The 21,925-nt window shown below is 29.7% G+C and overlaps 1 protein-coding gene and 1 long non-coding RNA gene across 2 annotated transcripts in view; both read right to left on the bottom strand.

The window, feature by feature from the left end:
• The window catches only part of LOC111634282 (stAR-related lipid transfer protein 7, mitochondrial-like), a 43,595-nt gene that overhangs the window by 11,519 nt on the left and 10,151 nt on the right, over positions 1-21,925 (bottom strand). The window contains exons 2-5 of the mRNA XM_023379021.1: positions 17,377-17,549; positions 14,991-15,040; positions 11,513-11,623; positions 5,746-5,856 (exon numbers count right to left, since the gene is read on the bottom strand). Of these exons, the coding sequence (XP_023234789.1) occupies positions 5,746-5,856; positions 11,513-11,623; positions 14,991-15,040; positions 17,377-17,549 (445 nt within the window). The remainder of the gene's footprint in view (positions 1-5,745; positions 5,857-11,512; positions 11,624-14,990; positions 15,041-17,376; positions 17,550-21,925) is intronic.
• LOC111634276 lies at positions 3,956-9,275 on the bottom strand. Its single transcript, XR_002758180.1, has 3 exons — positions 9,221-9,275; positions 5,746-5,856; positions 3,956-3,988 (listed from the first exon to the last, which is right to left on the bottom strand). It is a non-coding gene; the product is annotated as an uncharacterized LOC111634276 (long non-coding RNA).

The raw sequence follows: 21,925 nt of genomic DNA, 5'->3' as shown, positions 1-21,925 counted from the left end.
CCTGGAAAATAAAGCCAGTAACATTCTCCAGAACATACATCGCTGGGGTATCCTCCACAAACTGCATTTCAACCCCCAGAAGACCAGGGGAATCGTTTTCAACAGTCCTCGTAAACCCAACTTATATAAAAGAGTTCCTACCATTAAAATGAATGGACATTCCATTAAAATACAGAAGACTTTGAAGTACCTGGGCGTTGTTCTTGACTTCCACCTTTCTTGGGAGCAGCATATAAAATACATCTGCGACCGTGTTGGCCTCATCTTCCACTCCTTTGCTAGAGTGGCCAAAAACAACTGGGGCCTTAACTCCGAAGCCATGAGTGTAATATATGACACTATCTTTGTTCCCATCGTGACCTATGGCTGTGGCACTTGGGGCAATGCCGCCGTGAAATCCCATCCACGTCGGAAGCTGATCTCTGCCCAGAGGACAGCATTACTACGCATCGCTAAAGCTTACCGTACTGCTCCCAACTCCAGCCTACAAGTGATTTGTAAAAAGCCACCAATAGACCAGATAATAAAACTTTACAGCGAAGTCTGGAACATCAAATGGGGCAATAACATCACCACCAGCTCTACTACTATTCAGGCAGACATGCTCGAATGCCCGATCAACTACAGCAACTCACCTTATCCTAATGAACCTCCCAATTTCATCCATAACTTTCACTCTCCTCCTTCCATTGACATCTACACTGACGGATCAAAAATCGACAACCAGGTGGGCTGCAGCTTTGTTGTTTTCCAGAATGGAACGGAGATCTTTAACCAAAGGAACCGGTTACACGGCAGCTGCTCTGTTTTCCAATCTGAGCTGCTTGCCATCAAGACAGCCATCGATTGGTGCTCCGTGAACTTCCACAACACCAACATTGCACTACACTCTGACAGCAACTCCGCCATCTCCCTCATAAGTCACAGAAACCTTCACCCTATTGCATATGTCATCCACGAAGCTGTCAAAAACTGTAGCAACTCCTTCAGCATCAACTGGGTCCATGCCCACCAGGGCATCATCGGTAATGAACGTGCTGACGCCCTGGCTAAATCTGCTGCCACAGATCAAACTCTCCCTATTATCTACAATAAGCTCAGCCTGACCGCTATCAAAAAGCTCCTTTGGAACGATCTACTCATCACCTGGCAAAATAATTGGGACAACAACCAAAACATCACTTACCAGTTCTTCCCGGACATCTCTGCAATCTTCAACTATAAATGGATCACCCCTAACTTCAAGCTCACCCAGTTTCTGACTAACCACGGCCGCTTTCACTCCTACATCAGCCGATTTGTGGATCCACGCAACAGTGGCCTTTGCACAACATGCAACACTCAGGACGGCAGCCTCCACTACATTCTTCACTGTGCAATGCTGGACTTTGAGAGGACACAACTACAATTACTCATCAGCAGTCGGCCTGGCCATTGGCCACAAAATAATCATGAGTTCCTTAACGACTTGATCAACAACAAGGACACTTACAACCAATTTATAACCCTAATCGACCAGTATAACATCAAGACTAATGTACCCACTGGCACATCAACTCTCAACTAGCTGTCTGCATCGTCTCCGCTGCTGTATATCAACATTTAAATACTGTATAATTCCTTTTATAATGTACTCTACATCTAACCTTTTCTTTGTTTTCCCAATGTTTATCCACATATTATGTTAACTTAATTATATGCGCGTATATATTTTAAAACTTACTGTTTTATCCTTCTACTCTGCTACTACTTTCATCTTTACTTTATTCTGCATGTGTTCTTAATTATATACACATATTGATCACCTGTAATTTGTTTTGTAAAATATCTACCTCGTATTATGTATTGTATATTTAATCTGTGCTTGTCTTTCGTTGTATATTCACTTACAGCGTTATCAACACAATATGCATGTATTTACTGTACATTATTGTAGGTCCTACGTATTAATGTTATACTCTGCTACCATGTTATCTTTTATTTTATTTTGTAAGTGTATAATTATATACATATATTGCTCTCCTGTAACTTGTATCTGTGTACCCTATCTCCAGCTATGCCTAGCGGTGCTGGTTATGCACGCATATGTGCTTTAATAAAATAACTGAACTGAACTGAACTAATTAGAGACCCAAATAAAAGAAATATTTGTGTTTTTCAAATAAATTTTCGTTTGTCTTTTTTATAATAAATGAATTTGTCTGTTTCTGAGTAAAATTGAAAGTGTCTGTAGAAGTAATTTTTTAAAATATCCTTTCTCGTGATAAAGATTTAATACTTATTTTTATAATCTAGATGAGTTAATCCTTTAGTATACTTGTATATTGGGCCACAAGCATATATTATATACACTTGTGGCCCAAAACTCCTTGACTTCTTCCAATGCGGCCCAAAGAAACTAAAAGGTTGGACACCCCTGCCATAGAGTTTCATATTGCCCCAAACAATTTTGGAAGATTCTGGCAGCAAGACAGTGTCTAGCATCAGTCATTAGAGACAGACCACAGATTCAGTTGAATAATGAATTGGGCAATTGTTCAATATATGAAGTCATTGATTCTGGTTATCAACTGCCAGGTACTGATGTTTTAACCACAAAGAGTGAAACTGGAGTTAATGTTGCTTGGCATTATTTTTATCCTTAAATATGGCTTTCATGTTTCATCAGCAGGCAGTCTCTTCTTTTTTCACAAATAGAAAATTAATTTTCTATTTTAATTGAAGTAATTGTGATTGTTTTGCATAGAAATGAGTTTCTGTGATTAGGTTAATATTAAGTATTTAAACAAATGTGGCTTGACACAGTTTCCCCACATTTAGAAAAATCCTTATGGAGATTATATTTGGTTTAAGTTATATTTAGCTAATTTCTTCTATATTCCACTTTTTTTTACTTTTGTTATCGTTCAAAAAGCAATAAGAATCTCAGTCCACAGATATTGATATCTGTGGACTGAGATAAAGTTATAAGTTGATATTCAAATCACTTTATATATTGTATATTGTAATAGGTGATGCCCATAATTTCATTTGTAATGTTTTCAAATGAAATTTATGAATAAATACTGAAAAAAATGCAATTATTGTTATTCTTTAGAATTAAGGTAGTACCAAGCCACAAAATATCTCTGAAAGATTTAAATACAAAGTATGTGCACCACAATTCTTCAAAAATAATGCATACAGGAAAACTAAAATAATAAGAAAACAAGTTGTAAATAGATGTTCAGTTACCAAATGTAATTTGGAGGTTTGATCAAACTTTCAAGTCTTAGTGTCAAGCCTCATTTCCACTATTTTGAGAAAATAAGTTATCTTGCCCTGATACCCTCAATTTTAAATGAAGTATCTGATGAAATCATAGTTTATTGATTTCTATAGTAAAAGAATCCCATTTGTGATCCTATTTAATTATTGGAGACATTACATAATTGCAAATTCATTTGCTTCCTCATCAGTTTATTTCAGACTGCTTTTGACATTTGTCTGAATGAAGATTTATTATTGGCTCTTTTTTGCTTTTTATTTCTTCAGACAACTATCTTCTTATACAAATATATTGTAACTAAGTTAATAAATGTTGAAAAGTTACAGAAATGTGTGGATGGGAATTTACAATGTTTCAATGGGTCAACTTTTAATATGTTAAACTTAGTGAATCTCCATCTATTGTTGTTGTTGTTGTTGTAAGTCGTGGCAGAGATGGAAGGGAAAGTGTCATTTGTTATTGGTTGTGACATTAACTGAAATGACCAAGTATCCACCAGTGTTATATTATATATATTTTTTAAAGGCAATGTTACAATTTTGTAAAAAAAACATTGTACCTTAGTATCCCAAAAGCCTTTGTTTGTCCATTTTTCCAGTCTAATGCCTCTGTACAGTACATGCTGCACTTTTTCAAATAAATGAAATATCATAAAACTTTTATTATAGAAACAATTTTTACTTTTATCCTTATGTTAAGAAGTTGCCAGAAGAAGAATTTCTGAAAACTAACTTTTGTTTTATTTTTTGTAACAAATTTTTCTTTTTATTTTATACTTACTTATTATTGGTTTTACCAAATATATACCTGCCAAAAATGAAAAACTAGTAAATTTTTATTAATCAACTTGCGGATGAGCCAGGCAAAAAAAAACAACAAAGGTAAAGATTATTAGATTAAATATAAAGAACGATTAGAAGTAAGAAATAATCATATATTTAAACTCAGCACCCTTGAAAACCACTTAAAACATATTTTATGCTCACTGGTAACTTTGTATTATTCAATTTTCCTATTCAAATGCCACCATACTGCTTGTCCAATAGAAAAAAGACTGTTGCAGAAGGACGACAAAGTAATTCAACCAAAAGTAGTTGACCTCCTCCCGGAAGAGAGAATGGTCAACAACTATTAATTTATACTATTCTACTATTAATAATTGAAAAGTGATCCGTGTTGGATAAGTTGTGATGGAAGTTGTGAACCTTAATGTTCAAAAGACTTCATACAATTTGTTTAAATAAAAAATAATTGTTATTGCATTTTTACAAGCATTTTTTTATCTTTATGTGATGATAGTGTTTACATTTTTGCAACAAACTGTACAAACTATGTGGGAAGTATGTTCTCATAAATATTGTGTTTATAGAAAAATTATCAGGCTGTAATTTGAAAAAATTATAGACCTATAAATTCCAACTGATTTCCCTTGTCTATGTGTGTGTGTCTCTGTTTTTCCTTAATCTCAGGAAAGGTGTTAGATAGACAAAAGTCAAGACCAGATATGATTAGGAGCAGGAGGCCCAGATTAACTATATAAGAACTTCTGGTTTCAACTGAAAGTCATGTTACATCAATTAAAAATTTTTTCCTGGACAGAGTTAGTTAGATAACTGGCATGACTCTATTGCTAACAAGAAAACTATGAAGTTTAGGAGCAAGATACCACTAAAGGAATTGAGAACATTATGACAATGTCACAATAAAAAATCACTCATTAGAATTAGTTTGGTTTATTTGGTTAGAGCAACTTAGGATTAGTTGTTTCTAATAAAGTATTACTGAAAGATATAAGGAAGATGTGATAGTAATTTAAAATTTTTTTACTTTTTACTTGCTTTTCATGATATATGACCATGCTAATCTGATAATTAGCATGGTCATATATCACATGACAATTAGTTCCCATTAGTTAAGCATGCACTGTAATTTAGTTTAGTAGTGAACATTTAACCTTCAATGTTCCAACCAAGATCTTGAAATAAACAGCCAAAAAGTATACATTATTGCATTGATACTGGTATCCCTAGCTTAACACAGTTTTTGATTAACGCACAAAATTAATTGCAGCAATCCTTTTATACATGCAGCAGAAGTTTTAATTAATGTGGCTTTACCAGCTATTTTTACTTAACAAAGATACCATATTTGATTAATGCAATTTTGATATATGTGGATGCATCAAAGGATTAATTAACCGCTTTAATCAAGGGATACCTGTATTGTAATGTTTTCATCACAAATATATGATTTCTGGAATGGATTTATGTATGTATGTAATCAATAATTTCATTTAAAAAAAAGAGGAATAAATTACTGTAAAGCTTATGTATATATCTATATTTATGTTGATTAGTGCAATATGACAATGATTCAATCAAATAACTTTCTTTTCAAAAAAAAAGAAAAACCATTATTAAATCCATTTAAAATAATGTATTTTAGGATTTATTTTATCATCTTTATATAATACTTACAGGATAATGCATAACCCAATGAACCACTTCATTACCATCTTCACCTTCTCTGTCAATAATATCTAATTTAATTACAAGTTTATCCCATTTCTTTCGATATTCAGTGTCTTTCTAATAACATAAAAAAAATTATTATTAATGTTTTTTGTTTAAAATCAATTTAAATAGCATTTTTAATTTTATTTGAAGGAATATTTCATTTTTATCTTAAATTTTATTTCCAGTCAACAAATAAATTACATTTCCTTTTTAAGAAGAAAATGCAGATTATTTTGATTACTTTAAGAATCTACTTGTTGCATGATTAATATTTTCTCAAAAAGTTTATTTTTAAAAAATTCTTTACGATGACACTGTTATATTCATTTTTTGTAAAAAGTCAAGCACTTGCTTCATTCAAATACTATTGATCCTTAATATAATGGACTAATAGAGGGAAGCAATGGTCCAATAGTGCTGATTGTCCAGTATATATGATGATGGCAAGAGTAACTATAAAACATACTTTGTTTATTTCTTATCTTATCTCATATAATCTATATTATAGTAAACATAAAGAAAACAAATATCACATTTTCAAGCATGGATATAAACAATAGCTTCTGACACAGTGCCTAGAGGACAATCTGCACATTTAACAGCTAGGTCTGATATTCTCAAATACTGATACTCTCACAGATGCTATGTAGCAAGTGGATTTGGTGAATTATTTCAAAAATCTGTTATATTAAGAATCAACAAAATTACATTTATGTATCCACCATAACAATAAGTTACTTTAATTTATTATTTATTGTTACATTTTTAATTGCTACAGAACTATTTCAAACAAATGTATCTATTTTCTAAATATTTATACTTTACTACTAAACTTTATCATAAAATCATTGAAGATTACAATAATAATAAATCTAACTCAAGAGACACAAACATCATAAAGCAGCCCTGAATTCAAAAGGACTCTATCCTAACAATCTCAGCCAGGATCACATTGACAGAACTTTATCATACTGCTAGCTGGCTTGCAGATATCTCTTTGGAAAGACAGAAGAACTCACAATAGTCATATGCAACTAGGTCATAAATACAAAAAACTATAGGAAACATATTTTAAAAAAAACAACATTCACAGATAATACCTGTAGCCATAAAATGTTCTAAATTTTAAATATTCCTATTGATAGTACACTAAAGGCTTGGTCCAATCTATTTTGTTGCATTTTGTGATGACTCATTGTTACACATTGCTGTTACAACATTTGGCATTAATGTTACTTAATGTTAATGATAATGGTGAATTAACAGAAAAATTTTTTCATGTTCTGAAATCCTCTCAAGCCAATGGATGTGCCAGAGTATGCTGAAACATGCAGTCACACACAATATACACATAACTGTTCCAAATAAGCTAAACTGATCTTTTCCAATTTCAAGCTGAGCTGAAGTATTGGAGGCAAGCTGAGGTGGGGTGTGTTGCAACAAAATCCATTTTTGAAATTAAATTGCATCTGTAGTAATAACAGATACACAGTATGTCAGATATTTTAATAACAGATAAATGAAAACATAAGAGCATTCAAATAAAAACTACTTGAGCATTAAGCAATTAAACAACAAACAATTTTAGGTTAAGAAAATTATTAAAAGTAATAAAGGATAACATTTTAAAATGATAGAAATAATGACAATCATTTCCAGCAAAACAGGTACAGTAGTCCTGACAATTCATAGTACCAAGGTAATTTTTGTAATTTGAGGACCAAGACTACCTCAAATTACAAAAAACTCAGAATGTAGAGCAGAACTGTAAAGCTGCAGTTCTGGACTCCAGCTGAGAGCTGAGCTGACTGTCAAAATTCTTAGCTGTAGGCTCAACTCATTTAGTAGAACTCTAGTTCCAAACATCCACTGAAAAATTCCAGCAACAACTTGCTTAACTTTCCCAACATTTGGTGGTGCCATCTGTTAGATTTTATTATTAAAAACTTTTTTCCGTTTTATAATAACTACTATAAAAAGTTTAATTTTGAGAGTAGGGATGGGTTTTATAAAAAATCATAAATGCTAACAATGAGTATAATCATCATTAAGTGTGATCCTACTGGAGATACACACGATCCCCTTTATCTCCCTACCCCCTTGGCCTTTAATTAACCACCAAAATTTCATAGCATCAACCCCCTAATAAACAAACCTCCTTGCAAAATTCAAAAATTTTTGACAAAAAGCATAGGAGTTATTAAACTTCAAACAGAGTGAAAAAATTGTGCCCAACACATACATCCATACTGATATTACCTCTGAACTGTTTTGCATTTCTCAACATTTCAAGGTCAAGAGTCCAAAAATGTAAAAATCTTGGGGAAATAATTTTTTGACTGATAGCCATACTTTCTCTCTGTTATATATAATAGCCGGGAAAGTAAAAATTATAAGGTACTCAGAACTCACCCGTAAAACAAGCATCTGTGGAGAATGGACAGGGTACTTATTGTGCCTGTAGTTCTTTCTTGCACAGGATTCATGCCACATATACTATACAAAGTCTGAAACTTTTTAGTAGTACAGTAAGTTTATGTAGTGTAATGAATGTACAGTAAACAATACATGCATTCACTACAGAACCTGCCATACTAAACATGTTATACAGGCCAGAAATTTTTAAAACACAGATACATATACAAACAGCTTGTAAACAAAATAACAATAGCACTTGGAACTTGTATTAACAGAGTTATATGCAATCTATATACAAACAACAACATTAACTAAATCATAAACCATTATAACAGAAATGAATTTTAAACTATAAAAAAATATATATAAAAAATCAACAACATATATATGTATATTGAATTTACATACAGTAATTATAAATTTTCTGAATGCAAAACCAAATTTTTAAGTAATTAAGTATTCATATTATGTATTTTGATAGAATTCTTCATTGTAAAAGTTTTAATAAATATAATCCACCCTATTTATATGTGCCCACGAGAACTACTGTATATGCTCTGATCATGTTTACATATTCCCAATTTTTGATTAAATGTTATGTATAGATCTTTTTTGTATTGTGCTAACATAAATGTTAGAAATGTGGAGCATTTGCTAAACATCTCATTTATCCAATTTAAACACTACTATAAAAGATGTATGTGCCATGAATTATTATTTAGTTGTATAATTTGTTGTATTTTTTCTTATTTTATGGAGGCTAGTCATTTTGAGTCTTTATAAAGGCTAGAGATGGCTTTACCGTATAATTTATAAATAAAATAAACTGTCATAAATTAATTACCCTAACTAAGTTATAATATCTTAATTGTAATAACATAGTTAATGGCAATCATTAATTTTTATATCTATCATAAATAATAAAATTTTAATCATCAGACATACATAAAATATTTCATTTTCAAATATTTTATATTTTGTGACTACTAAATCTTTTATACAATAAATTAATATTTACCTGAACATGGAAAAATACTCGAGGTGGTATATCAAAAAATGATCCATATACTATAACAAAAATGATAATAATTTAAAATTTATTTGTGCAATTGAAATTACTTTTTAAATCATAAAGATAATCTTCTAAAATATCATTATTGTAAAAGAAAACTAAAATAATCAATATTTATCCTAAAGATTCAAAAAATTGTATTGAAATTATAAATAAATTCTCCATATATTGCAATATTTGTGCTAAGTATATACATATAAACAATTATTATAATGTAATTATTAAAAAATATATATATATAAAATTAACTGATATGAAATTAAATACAGGACTTAATTTTCAGAATGATTCTTTTTATAGTTGATTTAAATACAGTTACACANATCCCTATATAAATAAATATAAAGATTGAAAAATGTGACATTGGGTTGCAAAACATTATATCATATTATAATTATTTTAATTGGTGATATCTTCATTAAACAGTATGTTGTTTTGAAAATAGTTTTATGTAAAATTTCTGTATAATTTGTTTCATTTCATTTATTGTAGTTTGAAGAGGATCAATACTGGTGACTTGTATAGTGAATAAACTTTTTTAGTTTCAAGTATCTTTGACGTTTTTTCATATTCCATAATTCAATCGGTTTTTCTTCCTTTTGAGTATTTAAATACCATTAATTTGTCATCCATATCATGCGTCAACAAATGGATTTCTAAAAAACAAATTTTTCAAAACAAATTGTATGAAAAGAGCATTGAATTTTTCCAGATTAAATCAGATATCATGTAAAAAAAAAAAACAGAACTGTTTTTTTTTTTTGCAAAATTAATATTATATGTATACAAAATTAATTCTTTTTAAAAGTAACAAGTAAAACGGCAAAACTGTATTTGGGACAAGACTATGTCTCGGAGATGAAATCACTTTGATGCTCAAGGCAGGTCTCATTCTCCTATCTTCTTTGATATTGCTGCTTTTGGGTGCAATCGTTCAAACTTTGCCAGCCATGACCACAAGATCGTCCACGATGCATCTTCAATGAAATTAATCTATCTAATTTCAAAATTTCTTTCTGTTGCATGCTGGCCCGGGATGAATTTTTGTTGATGCATAACGAAAAGTTCCCGTTTTTGAAAAAAATAATCGTGGCTATTGTATCATCTGAAATTATTTTTTTTATTTTGCACAAACAATATACAGTTTAACCTGATTATAATGTCATCGAATGTAACGACAGCCCTAATATAACATCAAATTTTTATCGGTCTTACGATTTTACTATACTAGATAACGTTAAAAAAACCACTTGTAACGACATAAAACCGTTTTAATGTCATATTTGAAGCACTCCCAAATTTACAAAATTAGATTACAAATTTTATTTAACCTAGAAGAAACTACATGTTCGGTCCTAAGGTCAGAGTTCACTTCTTAAAACAATTGCGTATGGTACTCTCCCCTACCTGACTTCAGTGGGGTGAGGTGGCTGTTTCACCTGTTTGTAGAAAAGGGTCGCCATTTTGTATTTTATTTTGACTCAATTCTCGGTCCCCCGACTAGCTATGAGTCTGGATTTTTTTATGCGCAAATGATTTGGGCACCTAATACTCTGTGCCAAATATCAACTCTCGACATGTACTCCTTCATACCTCTATGCTGGTAAGAANATGACCATGCTAATCTGATAATTAGCATGGTCATATATCACATGACAATTAGTTCCCATTAGTTAAGCATGCACTGTAATTTAGTTTAGTAGTGAACATTTAACCTTCAATGTTCCAACCAAGATCTTGAAATAAACAGCCAAAAAGTATACATTATTGCATTGATACTGGTATCCCTAGCTTAACACAGTTTTTGATTAACGCACAAAATTAATTGCAGCAATCCTTTTATACATGCAGCAGAAGTTTTAATTAATGTGGCTTTACCAGCTATTTTTACTTAACAAAGATACCATATTTGATTAATGCAATTTTGATATATGTGGATGCATCAAAGGATTAATTAACCGCTTTAATCAAGGGATACCTGTATTGTAATGTTTTCATCACAAATATATGATTTCTGGAATGGATTTATGTATGTATGTAATCAATAATTTCATTTAAAAAAAAGAGGAATAAATTACTGTAAAGCTTATGTATATATCTATATTTATGTTGATTAGTGCAATATGACAATGATTCAATCAAATAACTTTCTTTTCAAAAAAAAAGAAAAACCATTATTAAATCCATTTAAAATAATGTATTTTAGGATTTATTTTATCATCTTTATATAATACTTACAGGATAATGCATAACCCAATGAACCACTTCATTACCATCTTCACCTTCTCTGTCAATAATATCTAATTTAATTACAAGTTTATCCCATTTCTTTCGATATTCAGTGTCTTTCTAATAACATAAAAAAAATTATTATTAATGTTTTTTGTTTAAAATCAATTTAAATAGCATTTTTAATTTTATTTGAAGGAATATTTCATTTTTATCTTAAATTTTATTTCCAGTCAACAAATAAATTACATTTCCTTTTTAAGAAGAAAATGCAGATTATTTTGATTACTTTAAGAATCTACTTGTTGCATGATTAATATTTTCTCAAAAAGTTTATTTTTAAAAAATTCTTTACGATGACACTGTTATATTCATTTTTTGTAAAAAGTCAAGCACTTGCTTCATTCAAATACTATTGATCCTTAATATAATGGACTAATAGAGGGAAGCAATGGTCCAATAGTGCTGATTGTCCAGTATATATGATGATGGCAAGAGTAACTATAAAACATACTTTGTTTATTTCTTATCTTATCTCATATAATCTATATTATAGTAAACATAAAGAAAACAAATATCACATTTTCAAGCATGGATATAAACAATAGCTTCTGACACAGTGCCTAGAGGACAATCTGCACATTTAACAGCTAGGTCTGATATTCTCAAATACTGATACTCTCACAGATGCTATGTAGCAAGTGGATTTGGTGAATTATTTCAAAAATCTGTTATATTAAGAATCAACAAAATTACATTTATGTATCCACCATAACAATAAGTTACTTTAATTTATTATTTATTGTTACATTTTTAATTGCTACAGAACTATTTCAAACAAATGTATCTATTTTCTAAATATTTATACTTTACTACTAAACTTTATCATAAAATCATTGAAGATTACAATAATAATAAATCTAACTCAAGAGACACAAACATCATAAAGCAGCCCTGAATTCAAAAGGACTCTATCCTAACAATCTCAGCCAGGATCACATTGACAGAACTTTATCATACTGCTAGCTGGCTTGCAGATATCTCTTTGGAAAGACAGAAGAACTCACAATAGTCATATGCAACTAGGTCATAAATACAAAAAACTATAGGAAACATATTTTAAAAAAAACAACATTCACAGATAATACCTGTAGCCATAAAATGTTCTAAATTTTAAATATTCCTATTGATAATACACTAAAGGCTTGGTCCAATCTATTTTGTTGCATTTTGTGATGACTCATTGTTACACATTGCTGTTACAACATTTGGCATTAATGTTACTTAATGTTAATGATAATGGTGAATTAACAGAAAAATTTTTTCATGTTCTGAAATCCTCTCAAGCCAATGGATGTGCCAGAGTATGCTGAAACATGCAGTCACACACAATATACACATAACTGTTCCAAATAAGCTAAACTGATCTTTTCCAATTTCAAGCTGAGCTGAAGTATTGGAGGCAAGCTGAGGTGGGGTGTGTTGCAACAAAATCCATTTTTGAAATTAAATTGCATCTGTAGTAATAACAGATACACAGTATGTCAGATATTTTAATAACAGATAAATGAAAACATAAGAGCATTCAAATAAAAACTACTTGAGCATTAAGCAATTAAACAACAAACAATTTTAGGTTAAGAAAATTATTAAAAGTAATAAAGGATAACATTTTAAAATGATAGAAATAATGACAATCATTTCCAGCAAAACAGGTACAGTAGTCCTGACAATTCATAGTACCAAGGTAATTTTTGTAATTTGAGGACCAAGACTACCTCAAATTACAAAAAACTCAGAATGTAGAGCAGAACTGTAAAGCTGCAGTTCTGGACTCCAGCTGAGAGCTGAGCTGACTGTCAAAATTCTTAGCTGTAGGCTCAACTCATTTGGTAGAACTCTAGTTCCAAACATCCACTGAAAAATTCCAGCAACAACTTGCTTAACTTTCCCAACATTTGGTGGTGCCATCTGTTAGATTTTATTATTAAAAACTTTTTTCCGTTTTATAATAACTACTATAAAAAGTTTAATTTTGAGAGTAGGGATGGGTTTTATAAAAAATCATAAATGCTAACAATGAGTATAATCATCATTAAGTGTGATCCTACTGGAGATACACACGATCCCCTTTATCTCCCTACCCCCTTGGCCTTTAATTAACCACCAAAATTTCATAGCATCAACCCCCTAATAAACAAACCTCCTTGCAAAATTCAAAAATTTTTGACAAAAAGCATAGGAGTTATTAAACTTCAAACAGAGTGAAAAAATTGTGCCCAACACATACATCCATACTGATATTACCTCTGAACTGTTTTGCATTTCTCAACATTTCAAGGTCAAGAGTCCAAAAATGTAAAAATCTTGGGGAAATAATTTTTTGACTGATAGCCATACTTTCTCTCTGTTATATATAATAGCCGGGAAAGTAAAAATTATAAGGTACTCAGAACTCACCCGTAAAACAAGCATCTGTGGAGAATGGACAGGGTACTTATTGTGCCTGTAGTTCTTTCTTGCACAGGATTCATGCCACATATACTATACAAAGTCTGAAACTTTTTAGTAGTACAGTAAGTTTATGTAGTGTAATGAATGTACAGTAAACAATACATGCATTCACTACAGAACCTGCCATACTAAACATGTTATACAGGCCAGAAATTTTTAAAACACAGATACATATACAAACAGCTTGTAAACAAAATAACAATAGCACTTGGAACTTGTATTAACAGAGTTATATGCAATCTATATACAAACAACAACATTAACTAAATCATAAACCATTATAACAGAAATGAATTTTAAACTATAAAAAAATATATATAAAAAATCAACAACATATATATGTATATTGAATTTACATACAGTAATTATAAATTTTCTGAATGCAAAACCAAAATTTTTAAGTAATTAAGTATTCATATTATGTATTTTGATAGAATTCTTCATTGTAAAAGTTTTAATAAATATAATCCACCCTATTTATATATGTGCCCACGAGAACTACTGTATATGCTCTGATCATGTTTACATATTCCCAATTTTTGATTAAATGTTATGTATAGATCTTTTTTGTATTGTGCTAACATAAATGTTAGAAATGTGGAGCATTTGCTAAACATCTCATTTATCCAATTTAAACACTACTATAAAAGATGTATGTGCCATGAATTATTATTTAGTTGTATAATTTGTTGTATTTTTTCTTATTTTATGGAGGCTAGTCATTTTGAGTCTTTATAAAGGCTAGAGATGGCTTTACTGTATAATTTATAAATAAAATAAACTGTCATAAATTAATTACCCTAACTAAGTTATAATATCTTAATTGTAATAACATAGTTAATGGCAATCATTAATTTTTATATCTATCATAAATAATAAAATTTTAATCATCAGACATACATAAAATATTTCATTTTCAAATATTTTATATTTTGTGACTACTAAATCTTTTATACAATAAATTAATATTTACCTGAACATGGAAAAATACTCGAGGTGGTATATCAAAAAATGATCCATATACTATAACAAAAATGATAATAATTTAAAATTTATTTGTGCAATTGAAATTACTTTTTAAATCATAAAGATAATCTTCTAAAATATCATTATTGTAAAAGAAAACTAAAATAATCAATATTTATCCTAAAGATTCAAAAAATTGTATTGAAATTATAAATAAATTCTCCATATATTGCAATATTTGTGCTAAGTATATACATATAAACAATTATTATAATGTAATTATTAAAAAATATATATATATAAAATTAACTGATATGAAATTAAATACAGGACTTAATTTTCAGAATGATTCTTTTTATAGTTGATTTAAATACAGTTACACATGAAAACTCAGTCCATGTTACATGAAGATATAAATCAAATAGCAAGATAACAAAAAATTTTGAAGACTTTTTTTTTGTATATGCATGCTCTAATTATATTAAGGGTGCTTCTGCTAAAAAATTTCAAAATATACATATTAAAGAACTAAACAATACAGAACAGTTAAGGCAGATACACATAGGTAGCAAAATTAAAACAACATTAAATATTCATGACAAGTCCAACCAATCACTCATTTTAATTGTCAAATGTCAAAAGAAGCAATTGGAGGAAGCAGCTGTTGACATTCAATGTCACCTTAATTTTACTATCTATGGGATTCAGCCTTTACATGTAAAGAATTTTAAGGGAAGCAAGAAATAAGGCACACTTCAAACATACTGTTGCATATTTCTTTATTTTTCACCTTATGAGCAGTAATGTTGAACAAAGAATTTTACATACACATTAAACCTAAAAACCTTTAAAGTATTCTTCAAGATTGGCAACAGATGATTGACAATTATGATGAAGGAGATGAAGGCAAATCTTACAATCTTGCACCTCAATGCATTAGGAATGTTTCCTTGTGTATTAAAGTGTTTCCCATGTAATGACTTTTACTTTGGATATCAAAACATAATCACAAAAGAAAAGATCCAGTTACTATAGTGGGTTGAATACATACACTGTTCTATTCATTTGGATGCAATAGATTTCAACACTAATTACAATGTTTTCTCAATTCTAATGCATGTTTCTTTTGGACTTATCTTGTCTCAAAAATTGAAGTGCACATTAGAATCAGGCACAATGCAACCTTGTTCACATCATTTGTTCTTCAATCTGCTCAGTAATTTGCATATATTGCATCCATTGGTAAAGACATGGTACATGTCCCTTCTACTATTACAGTTTTAATTTTACTTTTGGTTTTCAAATGGTTTGATGGCCTTTTGAACTTGCATAGTTCAAAATACCCTCAAACCATTTCAAGACCAGATCCAGTGTCCTCGAAATACAAAATTATTTTCTTAATATTTGTAATAGTTACACTAGAGCACAGGTTCTCAAACTTATTTCGACCAACGCCCACTTTGAGATTAAAAAAAAAATCTAGTGCCCCCATATTTTTTAACTTATTATTTTACATTACCATCTGTTGCGTATATACGCAACAGATGGTAGTGTAAAAAAATTTCTGTACATTTTGTACTAGTGCTGCTGTATGCTTCCAATTTGTCTATGCACGTCTATACTGTGTTATGATTGATTATTAATGTTTTCATAGATTTTTTTAAACATGCACAAATTCAACATTCAAAATCATTCATGTGAATATACTATTTATTTTCCAGGCATATGCTGTATTTCTGCCTAGGTTCTTTAGCACAACATGTGTCCAAACAAATTTTGATTCACAGACTACTTCAGGATTATTATTGTCCAATAATAATTCTGAATAATTTCTGGATTATCAGCTACTGTTAAGAGGATGCCAAATTAATGAACTTCTATATTTAATATCATTTCTTGATAATTGATATCAATTCTAACAGACAAAATTAGTAGATATCATTTACATTATGAATTACTTGATATTATCTACTATTAAAACATGATTTCAAATGATATTTCTAATAGGAAATGCTTATATGTTAAATGCAAAATGAAATGGAGTTACTAATAATACATTAATTTTTTAAAATAATTTATTAAATAAAATGTATTAATCCAATTAATAAATTTTAAAAATAAATACTTTTAAAAGATCTTTGGAAAATAAGCACTATCTTATCATATACAAAGTTGCATAATATTAAAAATAAATATAATTTATTACTACTAAATAAATAATTTAAGCTGACAGAATTTGATATAAAATATACGTAAAATAATTTATTATTGATACAATAAAACAAAAAAATATATATTAACAATGAACAAATGTTAATAGAATGAACAAACAAAATAAACACAGTAGTTATTTTAACAATAAAAATATTAAGAAACTTTTAAAACATTTTTACCTTTATATTCATATAAATATGTTCCTGGCATTGATTTTCTCCATAAAAACAAATTCTCTTTAGAAATAACTGGTTCCCATCCTTCATCAAAGGCAATTTTATTTGACTTATTATGACAATACTTCAAAGATTTAGATACATCATTTCCTATTTTATCAAATTCTTCCACATACCTAAAATAAGTTTTGAATTTTCAAAAAATATATATATACATAAAAATTATGATTTCTACATAAATCAATAAAATAAGAAAAATATAGATTAATCTAAAACCACGTTGTAAATTTAAAGAACTAAACATTTTTTTCAAAACCCAATTTCAAAAAGTGGCAATAAAATATTTTGAATGATATTCTCACCTATTTAGTCCTATTCAGAAGGCTGTTCACATCAGGTTTTTAAAAATATGTTTTTTAGTTCTCTAAATTTACAATGTATTTCTAGATTAATCAATGTTATAACCCAATCCATAATTGTGAGATTTAAACAAAATTATTACAGTTCATTTTTTGAACAAAAATGTTACCTGTTCTAAAAATAAGAGCTAATTTTGTTTTGTAATGTTTACTTATCACAGCAGAAACAGATCTAATAAAATCTTACATAAGACCAGTATTTCTCATCTGGTGGTCAACAAACAGATCTGTGTAGTGCTCCATATTGATTAATAACCTGTTATACTAAACTGTTTTCTTAATTTATATGTTTTTCATTAACACAAACACATCTAACTACACTGACTGGCAAAAAAATTAGACACACCCCTTATTTGAAAGTTAACCAGTTTGACAGTGATAGAGTGACATAACAAGGCAGAGTTGCTTATACAAGCAACACTCAGCTTCGGACGATGACTTATCACAGAAGTTAATGTCAAAATGGGTAAGACAAAAGATTTTTTGAACAAGGGGTGATCATCAGTGCAAGAAAAGCTGGTGTCAGCATTTTTGAAACAACAACTCTTTTAGGATTTTCTCAACCAATAGTATCTTAGGTGTTTAGAGAGTGACAGTTGAGGAAAAAAAATCTTCAAGCAATAAGGACAATTCTGGTCAAAAAAAGGCTGATAAACAACAGAGGTAAAAGGCGATTATCACACACAGCCCACAGCAACAGAAGGACAACAACATGACAAATTACAGCTGAATTCAATGTAGGTGCATCAAAAAGCATATCCCAATGGACAACAAGATGGACTTTGCAAAGGATGGGATTTAGCAGCAGAATACCATCAAGAGTGCCTTTGGTATCACAGAAAAATAGGAAAAAGTGCCTGTTGTGGGCCAGGAATGACAAAATTGGTCAATTGAGGACTGGAAAAAAGTAGCTTTGTCCAATGAATCTCATTTCCTGTCTCATCCTGCAGATAGTAAGATCAGAATATGGCACAAACAGCACAAATTCATGGACCCCTCCTGCCAAATGACAACTCTTCAGGCTGGTGGTGGTGGAATTGTGGTGGAATTATGGTGTGGGGAATGTTTTCCTGAAGTACAAACACTGGGTCTCTTGATATTTGTGGACACATCTCTGAATAGCACAGCTTACCTCAACATCATTGCCAATCACGTACACTCGTTTAAGGCTGTAATGTTCCCTGATGGCAATGGTCACTTTCAGCAGGGTAATGCACCTTGTCACCGTGCTCGATTGGTCTCAAATTGGTTTGAGGAACATCAATCATAGTTTAACCTGCTTTCATGGTCAGCTCAGTCCCCTGACCTCAATCCTATGGAGCATTTATGGGACAAAGTCAAAAGATCACTTCAAAGCTTGGAAACGCCACCATCCTATATGACCCAAATTAGTGCTGCCATGATGTCAGCATGGGCCAACATTCCTCAGTAACATTATCAGAAACTTGTTGAGTCCATGCCAAGAATATCAGCTGTGATCAGAGCTAAAAATGGACCAACTCGTTATTACATGGTGTGTCTACTTTTTTGGCCACTCAGTGTATGTATACACATGCATTTATATACATCTACATACTGTACATATATTTTTTTTTTTCAAATAACTGAGAAAAAACCAAAACAGCTCCACAATTTGCAAAACATTGAGAATTACTAATTTAGATTTTTTTTTTAAATGTATTGTAAACTATAAATTGCAAATCACATTCCTGGCAACATAAAAAATATATTAAATAAACAAAAGATAATTTTAATATTTGTATTTCCATCTTTCTACAACAGACTTCTTAAGCCAATCTATTGAATAGAACAAAATTCAACTAAAATAAGCAAACTGCATTTCAAAAATTTGTATATGCAAAGATGCAATTTAAACTATAATCAATATCTTAAAAAATCCAGCAACAAGTTGCATGACTTTCCCAACAAAAAATTTAAAATTGGGTGAGGTACCATCTGTTATATTTTATTTAAAAACTTTTTATAATATAAAATGGCAAAAAGCTTAATGTGGAAGGCAGAGGTAAGTTTTATAAAAAATTGTAAATGCTAATAATGAATATAATCTTCATTAAGTCTGCCCCCGCTCAAGATATGACACACAACCTCCTCTATCTCCCCATCTCAACCTATAACCACCAAAATTTAATAGCATCAATCCTCCTAATACACAAATATTCTTGCAAAATTTCAGAAATTTCCAACAAAAGGCACAGGAGTTAAGCTTCAAAGTGGATGAATGAAATTATGCCCTCCACATTCACTAGCATCCATACACAGAAAAAAAAAACAATTTTTTTTTGCATTTCTTGGTGTTTCAAGGTCCCAAATCCAAAAATGTAAAAATCTTAGGTTTTTTACCAATCACCATCCTTTTTCTGTTATATATAACAGAGCTGGGAAAGTAATAAGTATAGAAAAAATAATTTTCAAATTAAAAACTTTGTCACATAAAACATTTCTATAATTTCTTTATTTTAATTCAATAAAATTAATAGCAGTGAAATGAAACAACAAATTGCAATGCAATTTTGATTTTTAAAAACTGTCACTAACTGCTTAATTATATGAAAAATAAGAAATTTTATCAGAATACAGAATTTACAATAGAATTAGTAAAAAGTCCAAAACAAATATATTATTAAAAAGTTCTTTAGAATAGAAGAAACTCTAAAAAAAGTTAAGACGTCTTCATAATTTGAACTTTTTATATTTATCTGAACACAACAAAGTTGACCTTCAATTTGGAGCTCTTCTGTACTTCACTATGTAAAACTTGTTAAAATCAACTCTCTAGCAATAGAACAAAGTAAAAAAACATTATCATTGGTAAAAAATCTAGAATAAATATACTATTAAAACATTCTATGGAATAAAAGAAACACTAAAAAAGTGCTGATGCCACAATTTGATATTTTTGTTTTCCTGAGTTATGTGAAGAAGACAAATTACAAAGATGCTCTTAATTTTTTCAGAATTTTTTTCTATTATACAGAAGTTTTCAATACATATTATTTGTGACAATGGATGTTGTGAAAATTACATTTAATATTTTAATTATGTAAACTACACAATTTTTGGGCTGCAATTTGAAAAAATTGTAGACCTATAAATTCCCATTTCATCTGTCCATCTGCCTTTCCTTAATCTCAAGAACAGAGTTAGATAAATAAAAGATAAGTCCAGATATGGAAATTGTAGGGGCAGGAAATACTGATTAACTATATATGAACTTCTGATGCAAACCATAAGTTATGTTATTTCAATTAAAAACTTTTGCCCTGAAAGCAGTTACTAGATGACCGACACAACTCTTGTTTATTGTTAAAGGATTAACAATCATGTTGAAAGGAAAAGTATGATGTATAGGAGCAAGACACTACTAATTTGAGGTGGAGAGCAGCCTGGCATTATGACAATGTCACAATAAATAATTGCTCATTGAATGTTAATTTATTATTTAAAGAAACACAAAGATCATGGTGCATTTTCTTGTGTAAAAAACTTTTAAAAGTCATTATCAACCAAAAACTAGCCAATATCTATCTCTAAATAAATATAATTTTACAAAGTACAATCTAGTTACAAAATAATTATGTAAAAATTAATCATTGCATTAAAATTAATTACTTACATTAAAATAAGAATATGGTAATATATATTAACAAATTTTACAATTATTTAATATGCTTCTGTTAAATGAAATATATCATTTCAGCTAAAATTAGGCTAAATTTCTGGATGAATTTAATGGCTTTGATCCAACAACTTTTTTCATGAAGGTGAACAGACTTCTAATCTCTAGTAAACTTTCATTATACAAATAAACTATTAATTATAATAATAATAATACTAATAATCTTAATTGATTTGACTTGTGTCTTTACAAGGGTGAGGAGAAAAAAACAAAATAATAGGTACACATAACATAAATGCAGTAGAGCGTCGATTTTCCGAAAGTCAATCATCCGAAAGAATTCCAGTCGGCAAATTTAAATTTTCACCAGTGCTGTGGCGCTTCAATCTTTGGCTATGTCTTGGGCTACTCAAATATTTTACGTTTTTGATACTAAATTAACATCTGAAGTATAATTTTTTATTGTTTTTATATTTTTCAATATATTTATTTTGTT

The sequence above is a fragment of the Centruroides sculpturatus genome, unplaced genomic scaffold, assembly GCF_000671375.1.
Source record: "Centruroides sculpturatus isolate CEXI.00-Female unplaced genomic scaffold, Cexi_2.0 scaffold828, whole genome shotgun sequence".
NCBI classification, from domain to species: Eukaryota; Metazoa; Arthropoda; class Arachnida; order Scorpiones; family Buthidae; genus Centruroides; species Centruroides sculpturatus.
The sequence above is the reverse complement of the archived record's forward strand: the minus strand, read 5'-3'. Positions and strand labels throughout refer to the sequence as shown.